The following is a 10177-nucleotide window of genomic DNA, read 5'->3' on the forward strand; positions in this document are numbered from 1 at the left end:
TTTGTTTTTTGGAGGGGAAACTGGGAATGGAGAAATTTACATGTAAATAAAGAAAATAACTAAAAAAATTTTTTATTAATTTATTTATTTTTACTTATTCACATTAGATTCTGCTCATTCTGGTCTGCATAGCTTTTGCAACTCCTTAAGCTTACTGTGATCATGTGCCCTCTCAGTAGGTAGGGGTTTAGAGCAGTTGAAATCTGCAGAATTGAACCTCTGAAGGCCAAAATAGGACACATTTGGGAACAACTCCATAACCCATGAACTAGCTGTAATATAGTTTGTGGATCCATTGCACTGATGCTGTGAAGCCTGACCCTGTCTGTATCTGTCTCTGTTCTCTCACCTCCCAAGCACTGTAAGCAGTGGTGCCTCTTGTAGCATGTGTGTTTGTTTTTTAATGTTTCATGACATCCACTTTGATTTTACATGTTTTCTTGTAAATAAGCCTGCCTTCCTACCTGGAATTTGTGTATGTGACTAATACATGTTCTACCAGTTAACTACTTTGGCAGTTTTAACCATTTTTTCTACTTTGTTTTGAGGTAAAAGGGGAAAAATTAAAAACCAGTTGGAACCTTAAAACAAAATTCTCCTGTTACTCCTCCCACAAACCTTGAACCCTCCCCTTCTCCTCTGAGTCGGTGGGGCCCCCTAGGTATCCATCCCACACCCCCTATCTGCACTTCTAATCTGCTATGCTTGCAGACAGGAGTCTAGCATGGCTGTCCTGAGAGGCTCCACCCAGCAGGTGACTGAAACAAATGCAGATATCTACAGCCAAGCAATGGATGGATGTTGAGACACTTATGGAAGAGTGGGAGAAAGATTGAAGACCCAGAAGTGGATGGGAATCCCACAGGAAGACCAACAGAATCAACTAACCTGGACCCCAGGGGCTCTCAGAGTCTGAACCACCAACCAAAGAGCATACATGAGTTGGACCTAGGCCTCCCTCCTCATATGTAGCAGATGTGCATTTTGGCCTTCATATTGGTCATTAACAACTGGACAGGGGCTATCCCAAAAGCAGTTGCTTGTATGTGGAATATTCTACTAGCTGGGCTGCCTTGTCTGGCTTCAGTGGGAGAGCAAGTTGTTCAGTGGCATCCTAGGAATACTGCAAAGCAAATACCTCACTGACATCATTCCTAGTAGGGAATATTCCTAGAACAAACCAGAGGCTACAACACACATTTAGCCTGGGTTAAAAGTCAACATGTAAGAACAAATTCACCACACAATTTACATTGTGCTGCAGACTGATGTCAATCTGACTTCTCAGTCTTATACTGCAAACGTCACAATCACAAAACAGTCTTCTTTAAAAGAAAATCTTAAGGGGATGCTCATACTTACATCTCACCCAACAGAAGCCATTTACTCCCTATTCAATAATGTGAAACCTTAACTAGGTAGAAATTAGTGTATAATCAAAAAGAATCACTAACACCTAGATTTTATAGGCATTGTAGCTTATCACAAGACATTACTACAAACATATACCGTGTTTTAAGGCACTATTAATACCTAGCCATTGCTAAGCTTACTCTTTGCCAGTCACTGTTGAAAGCACAAATTAACTACCTTCAATCCCATACTAATCTATAGCATAGGTACTAAGCATTTGTTGTAGACAGAACAGCTAGGCACAGAGAAGGTATTGGTAGTAAACAGCTGAGTGCCAAAGGTCAGCTCTGTTACCATATTGCATTCTATAAACTCAATCAGCCATTCTTATAAATCTTTCCAGGTTTAATCTTGTATTTAACAAAACAGAACACATTGATTACTTAAAAAATACCTGAAATAATTAAGTAAAAATGAATAAATCCTCTATTTAGGTCAAAAATATTTATAACTGCCTCAATTTACATTATTATATGGTTATTATACATTATTGTATACATTATACATAGGATATACTATTATATATTATATAGTCATATTAATATGATACACATTATTATAATAATTACCTTTATTATAAAAGAGTTATTGGGTTTTGGCTTATAGGATTTCTGTTTTCCGAAATAATTTTAAATACAGAATCTCATCCTATATATTTGGTTTATTTTAGCTCTTCTTGTCAAGTGAATAAGCAATATAAATGTATCATATCATACACAAAAGCAAGTAGAAATAGAAGAGACAAACTATTTTAAATGTTACTGCTACCACCAAATGCTTATTAAGGTAATTTTGTTCTATACGCATTAGCCAGATGGCTATGTTACATGTCAAAAATGACCCTTACTCCCCTAGTTAAACTCTACACCAGTTATTACTTGACTGGTTTGCTCTGGCTCTATGGGCATTGCATCCCCTTCTGTACTATGCCTCAAGTACTGGGCTTGAGGTATTGAAGAGAGCTAAGAAGTGCTGATATGGTGAGCAAAAATGACTGAAGCATAACATGACTTATTGGGGAAGACATTATAGTATTTTTCAAGCACTTCCAAAGTGGGAATCTTCTACAAAATGGGCTTAGAATTACAGACATGGGAAACCAATTCTGCTATAATCCTGGGAGGTTGGTTGTTTGTTTGTCATTTGGGAATAGAAGAGCCAAGAGAAACCAAGAATTTTGATATCCAACTTTCAATACTGGCAGACTCAGCAGCATTAGACAAGCTGGGTTTAGAAATAAAAAGTACATATAGATGGACTGTCATTTGTTATGTTATATATAAAATCTTTCACTTTGTTATAAAGTTTAAATGGACTTTAAGAGTCAATATAGGCTTTTGGTCAGTCTTTACAATATGGCATTGAACAGGGACATTAGGAGCTTGTGAGAAATTCCACCCTCCCAGGTGCGTGCGCGCATATGTGCCCATGCTTGCACACCCAAGAACACGTGTGCACACATACACATAAACACAAAACCTGGAACACCATGATAAGGGAGAGAGTTGTTTCACATCAGCGCTGATAATAGGTCTCTTTCTCCCCAGATCTTATGAAAAGACCAAGTGGGACTAGCAAGATGGCTTAGTGGGTAAAGGTACTTGCTGCAAGCCTGGTGATCTGAGGTCAGTCCCTGGGATCCACATAAAGGAAGGACAGAATCAACTCCCAAAGGCTTTCTGTCCTCAACACATGTGTTTTGGCATAATAATAATAATAATAATAATAATAATAATAATAATAATAATAATAATAATAATAGAGTAATATGTTTTTACATTCTGGTAAAGTGACCTTAGTCATTACTACTTATCAATTTCTTTTAAAATTTTGGCTTATTCATAAATATTGTATAATTTCAGAAGGCTTAAGAATTCATGCTTTTAAATATAGTATGTTATAAAGAGTAATTCAAGTAAAGCAATTATGTTCTACAGACACAATAGAAATGAAACTAAGAATCTCCTAGAACCAAAATACTTAAAAAAAAATTTATTTTATTTTTAAGTGCATTGTCATTTTGCCTATATGTACATCTGTGCCAGGTTGGATTACCTACAACTGCAATTACAGACAGTTGTGAGCTGCCGTGTGGGTGCTGAGACTTGAAACTGGGACCTCTGGAAATGCAGCAAGTGCATTTAACCTATGAGCATCTCTCCAATCCCTGAACCAAAGCACTTTTAACAGAGTGAACTAGCCCTTACCGACTCCAGAGGATACTGACTCAACATCAATGTCATGTGCCCTTCTTCTCGCCACTTCAGCCAGTGCCAGTTCACCCATATCCAAAGCAAGGTAATGAATATCCTTTGGAAATAAAGAGACAAAGGATTGACTAAATTGTAATCTTGATAAAGTTATAAAGTGAGTTCAAGAGGAAAAGATCTTCAGATAATAAAACAGAAATGGACAATCCGTTTTTCCTTTATTCTGTTTTAAATTTATTGGTATTCTTTTTTTTTTTAACTTTTATTGCATTATGATGAGAAAAGTTACATGATTTCAATTTATCTGAATTTGGTAACATTTAAAAACATATTTTAAGTAAATAGAATTAAATCACATTCTTGTTTCCCTTTTGTACCCCAACTCCTCCCAGAGACACCCCTTCAATACCTACAATATCTTTTTTTGTCATATCCTTAAAATTTATAAAATATTATAATAAAAATGAGCATTATAAAAGTTGTTTGATATAAAACAACAATCAATTGAACAATCTTATGAAGATGCTTGTCTACTGCAATACTGAAAATACATACTTTTTCTCAATATAAATTTTAAATAACTGCAAACATATTAGCTGTATATTTCAAAATAATACATCACTACCAGTATTTTCTTAAATGAACATAAATATATGAAGTCTTTTTGTTTGTTTGTTTGTTTGTTTGTTTGTTTTGTATCTAGTAGAGTTTAAAATCTTGGCTCTTGCTGTGATACAAGCCCAAAATAAGAACAATTTTTAGACACTGGATTTCATTGTAATAAGGCTGTACTTCAATGACCCTCACATCACCAAAGGATTTTACCTCCATTGTAGCTAAGCTGAGAGTTGCGCCAAGGAATAAATTGTAGGCACGATTTCTGGATACAGACTTCCTGCTATGGTCAAAGCTATTTGACTTGAGTGAGTGACTTTATTCTCAGCCCACAGAGAACAGGTTACATTCATTTAAGAAATGGTGTGTGTATTAAGATGGTCTATCCATAAAGTCATTCATCAACTGTTTCAATAAACAATGGTTCTGCTTGGAGGGTGGCACAGACATTAGGTGAGGGTAAGAATTTGGTTCATTAGCTGTGATAATTTGGAAAAGCATTCATCTCAGAGAAAGAGTAACCTTTAAAGTCCTCTTCTTCAAACTTGATACAAGAGTTACAAACATCAAGCAAAGCATTCAGTCTCACCCTTGATTGTTCTTTTACAAGCCATCTCCCAAGTTAATTGTCTATGTTTCTTTTGGGTATATAAATACTTTTTGAAATATGTAAGCCATTCTGAAAACCATAGTATAGTGTAAAAACATGAAATAAACAATACTACTAATGGAGAGGCTGTGATAGGAGAAGCAAGATTTCAAGACCCTTATGTTGTACACAGCCAGACACTGTTACAAACAAACAAGCTGAAAGTGTATATAGATTGTACAGTATTGGACATATTTCTCCAATTACCAAATTAGAGAGACCATTGGATGACAACAAATTTCTCATTCCTAATATTTTTGGATTTCAATTGATTAGGATATGTTGGTAATATTAATTTTCATATTAAGATATTAAGAAAGAGTGATTGTTACTTCCTGTTATTTTTGTTGTAAGAGGTGGAATTAGATTTGTGTGGATTTGTTGAAAGATTATTTTCTTGCTTCTTCTAGGGTGTAGTTCTGTTCCTTATGTTGATGTTTTCAATCTATTATCTTTTATAGGACTGGATTTGTGGAAAGATACTGTATAAATTTGGTTTTGTCATGGACTATCTTGTTTTCTCCATCTATGGTAATTGAGAGTTTTGCTGGGTATAGTATAGCCTGGGCTGGCATTTGTGTTCTTTTAGGGTCTGTATGACATCTGTCCAGGATCTTCTAGCTTTCATAGTCTCTGGTGAGACATCTGGTGTAATTCTGATAGGCCTGCCTTTATATTTTACTTGACTTTTTTCACTTACTGCTTTTTTAAAATTCTTTTTTTGTTTAGTGCATTTGGTATTTTTATTATTATGTGATGGGAGGAATTTCTTTTCTGGCCCAGTCTATTTGGAGTTCTATAGGCTTCTTGTATGTTCATGGGCATCTCTTTAGGTTAGGGAAGTTTTCTTCTATAATTTTGTTAAAGGTATTTACTGGCCCATTACCTTGGGAATCTTCACTCTCTTCTATACCTATTATTATCCTTAGGTTTGGTCTTCTCATTGTGTCCTGGATTTCCTGGGTGTTTTGGGTTAGGAGCTTTTTGCTTTTTGCATTTTCTTTGACTGTTGTGTCAATGTTTTCTATGGTGTCTTCTGCCCCTGAGATTCTATATTCTATTTCTTTTTCTTGTATTCTGTTGGTGATGCTTGAATCTATGACTCCTGGTTTCTTTCCTAGGTTTTGTATCTCCAGGGTTGTTTCTCTTTCTGATTTCTTTATTGTTTCTATTTCCATTTTTAGAATCTGGATGGTTTTGTTCATTTTCTCCATCTGTTTGATTGTGTTTTCCTGTAGTTCTTTAAGGGATTTTTGTGTTTCCTCTTGAAGGGCTTCTAGCTGTTTACCTGTATTCTCCTTTATTTCTCTGAGAGTGCTCTTTATGTCTTTCTTAAAGTCCTGTATCATCATCATGAGAAGTAATTTTAGATCTGAATCTTGCTTTTCCGGTGTGATGGTCTGTCTAGGGCTTGCTATGGTGGGAGAATTGGGTTCTGATGATGCCAAGTAACCTTGATTTGTGTTGTTTATTTTCCTATGTTCCCTCCACCCCCAATCTGGTTATCTCTAGTGCTACCTGCCCTTGCTCAATTTGACTGAAGCCTGTCCTTTCTGTGATCCTGGTTGTGTCAGAAATCCTCAGAGTTAAGCTTGGGAGCTTGTGATCCTGTGATTCTGGGATCCTGTGATCCTGGGCTTGTTAGAGCACCTGAGTGCAGCTTCCTCTGGGTGTTTTGGGACTGGCTGCAGAGTTTGTGCCCAAGGTCTGCTCAGGGCACCAGCCCAGATAGACTGGAAGGAACCTGATCCACTGGGCTGGCAGAGTTCCTGTGTACCTGGGTCCTGCTGGTCCCAGTTACTCCAGATATTGGTACAGATGTTGGGTCCTCCTTACCTCTGATCCTGGGTGTGTTAGAGCGCCTGGGAGTGGAGCTTCCTCTGGGTGTTGTGGGACTGACTGTGGAGCTTGCCCCCAAGGTCTTCCTAGGGCACCAGTCCAAACAGACCGGAAGCAATTTATTGGTATTCTTTACCAGAAAACGGTAATTTTTCTTTGAGAACATGGTTGCAAATAATTATTTTAAGCCATAAGACAAAAAGCATGTTTCTAATAAATTGACACTGACACTTAGTTTTATAAAAAGGTAAAACCTTAATTGTGCGTGTGTGTGTGTGTGTTTAAGGATTTAGTGGGTAAGGGAGTTTCTATACACACACACACACACACACACACACACACACACACTCACATATACACACTCACACACATAGTTGCTATGTGTTCCAGGCTGGTCTCAAACTCTTAAGCTGAAATGATCCTCCTCCTTCTACCTTTCAAATAGCTGGTCCTACCATTGTGTGCCTTTGCATTCTCTCTAAGAAAGTTGGCTGTAATTATACTAAGACCTCTACAAGGAATACTACATAGAACTTGATTTTTATGAGCCTTGAAAATATGTGTTAAGATTGATACTACTTTTTAAAACTCAGGTTACATTTAATTATTACATATATTACATAATATAATTCCAGTCTCAAATTTTTTTGAATCTAGTAGAGAGCCAAATCATTATAAGTAAAATGTTAATTATGAAAACTGACTGATTTCAATGGCAAGTGTTTGTACATACTGAAGCTAAAGAGGAAGGAGCTGATCTTTGATCTCAACGTTGAAGGATCTGTGAGAATTGTATTAGCAGAAAGCAGCAGTGTGAAGGACAGCTGATGCATATATGTGAAATGCTTGGCCTGCTCTGTGAAGGGATGCAGGTCTGTCACACAGGAGATATGCTGGATGTGTAGAGGAAAGTAGTGCAAATTACACTGGATAAGCACAGGAGGTGCATGCTGAAAGGAACTCTAGAGTGTGCAGAATGGTTACAGGAATGAAAATTCTACTGCAATAAAAATGGAAAAAGGATATAAACAGGCAGTCTATAATGAATAAATATAAATGCCCTATAATTATGTAAAGATATTTCATATTATTCAAATAAATGTAAATTGAAAAAACTAATTTCTGAATTTTTGAATTATATGAATTTATAGGAAATAAAATGTCATACTTTGATATATGCACAGTATGCAATGAATCATCACATCAGAGAGTTAACATTCATATTGGCTAAGTTTCTAAAAGTTAACGATTGGTTGCAAAGCTTTGGGAAACAAGCACATTTACTCAGAACACAGTTACTAGAGACTTTAGAGATCAGGGGTTAGCAAACTATGCCCAACATGTCAGACTAGCCAGTGTTGGCACATTCTTTAATGTAAGAATGGCTTCTAAATTTTTAAATGGTTAAAAGATCTATGTTCAAACATCAGTCTTGAACTTTTGAAGGGCTGCGGAATTAGTGTGAGCTGCAGACTTGAAAATGTTTTAAACTAAAATTACAAGGGAAAATTGCTTCTGTGAAACACACTGTGAGACAATCATTCTGATGAGAACTAAAGCTGTTTGAATCGCAAGTCATGTCAGGACTACTCTGTCAAAAGATGTGTTTTTCAAAGTGATATCTTCATTCCTATACAAATTCCCAGAAATACATTCTAATTTCAAACCAGAGCAATGTTTTTCAGGTTTATATGCATGTGTAGAAAAAAATTTCATATTCCAAAAATCCATTTGGTGCACAATTAAGGAGCATCTACTGGAAATGATTTGCAATGTAATGACATGCTAAAGACATTCTAGCCTTTCAGTTAATAGAATTCTACAAATGCTTCCAACCTGTGAATGTACTCAATGAAAGCCATGTCTCATGGATGCATGCTAGCATTTGACAGTACTGGTGTATACATGTGGAAAGATATTTGCAATGGTTTTCAAAATATGGAAGTCTCATCATAGGTCAGCAACAACAAATCGACCTTTATGATAAATTGGAGGTTTGGAAACACTACTGTTATATTTCAGAAAAGCTCCATTTTTCATATTTGTAAACCTAGATTACTAAAAAATTGTATTCAGTATATATAATTTTATGATATTTTAAGTTACACCAATAAAAGGTTTATGGAGGGGTTTGGGAGAGAGCTAAGTGAGTAAACCACTTGCTACACAAGCTTAAAGAGAGGGGACACACAGAAACTACATAATGACCCTCCAAGAAACATACCTCATTATCAAAGATGATGCTACCTTGGAGTAAAAAGATGAGAAAAAGTATTCTAGCAAGTTGAACTAGGGAAACACGATGTCATAGCTTATTCTACTACTGAACAAAGTATACCTGAAACCAAAGCAAGGCAGAAGGGACAAAGAAAGTCACTTCATATTAAGGGGACAATATATAAAAAGCACATTTAAACATATAGGCACCAAACACAGTAAAGCATTTCATTAAACAAATATAACTAGATATGAGGTAATATATTAATAGCAAAACAGCAATAGTGGGTGACTTCAATATTCCACTCTCACAGATAGGTCATCTGGATAAAACCTGGAGAAACAATGGAGTTTAACAATACCACAAATCAACTGGACCTAACAGATACCCACAGAAGATTCTGCACAAACAAAAGAATATACTTTCTTCTCAACAGCCCATGGATGTACACTAATTCACATATCAGGACACAAAGAAAGTTTCAGTAGCTCCAGTACTCTATTTTACCACATGGAATGTTAGAAATAAACAGCAAGAGAAAGTACAGAAACTCACTGAGATTACACAATGTAGTGCTGAATAACAATTGGGCTACAGAAGAATTCAAGAAGAAAATTTAAAATTTCTAGATTTGGAGGAAAATGAAAACACAGCATACCAAAATCTTTGGGATAAAAAAATCAGTCCTAAGAGGAAGGTTTATATCTATAAGTGTCCAAACTAAAACAGCAACAAGAACCACACACACAAGAAAAACAACAATAAAAACATACACAAGAAAAAGAAACAAACAAAAACCCAAAAATTCAAATCAATAACTTAATGGTATACTTTTAAGGCCCTTGAAGAAACCAGGCAAACACAAAAGTAGTAGTCATGGAGAAATAATTAAGACAAAGGCAAAGGTTAATGAAATAGAAACAACCCCTAGATAAATTAACCAAAAGCAAGAGGATCCAAACAATAAATTTAGAGATGAAAAGGGGAGACATCATGAAAGATACTGTTGAGTACTTGACCCTAAACAGGACACTAATACAACCCCTTAGAAGGCTCACAGAACATTAAGGGAAAAGGCAGAAAGAACGTTCGGGGTGGATGCTGGGGCAAGGGCAGGAAACACTGTCCTGGGTCATGACATGACCTTTGCACTGGGGGTGGTGATGCTTAGACTCAGTGGGCCACAAAAGGGAAACAAGAAGAAGGATTCAGGGGTGAATACATAAAAATACA

The 10177-nt window shown here is 36.1% G+C and overlaps 1 protein-coding gene across 8 annotated transcripts in view; it reads right to left on the minus strand.

The window, feature by feature from the left end:
- The window catches only part of Wdpcp (WD repeat containing planar cell polarity effector), a 314567-nt gene that overhangs the window by 88961 nt on the left and 215429 nt on the right, over positions 1 to 10177 (minus strand). For all 8 annotated transcript variants that reach the window (XM_031342541.1, XM_031342542.1, XM_031342540.1 and 5 more), the window contains one exon: positions 3621 to 3723. In XM_031342541.1, the coding sequence (XP_031198401.1) occupies positions 3621 to 3723 (103 nt within the window). The remainder of the gene's footprint in view (positions 1 to 3620; positions 3724 to 10177) is intronic.

This window comes from Mastomys coucha, unplaced genomic scaffold (genome assembly GCF_008632895.1).
Source record: "Mastomys coucha isolate ucsf_1 unplaced genomic scaffold, UCSF_Mcou_1 pScaffold22, whole genome shotgun sequence".
Classification (NCBI taxonomy): Eukaryota; Metazoa; Chordata; class Mammalia; order Rodentia; family Muridae; genus Mastomys; species Mastomys coucha.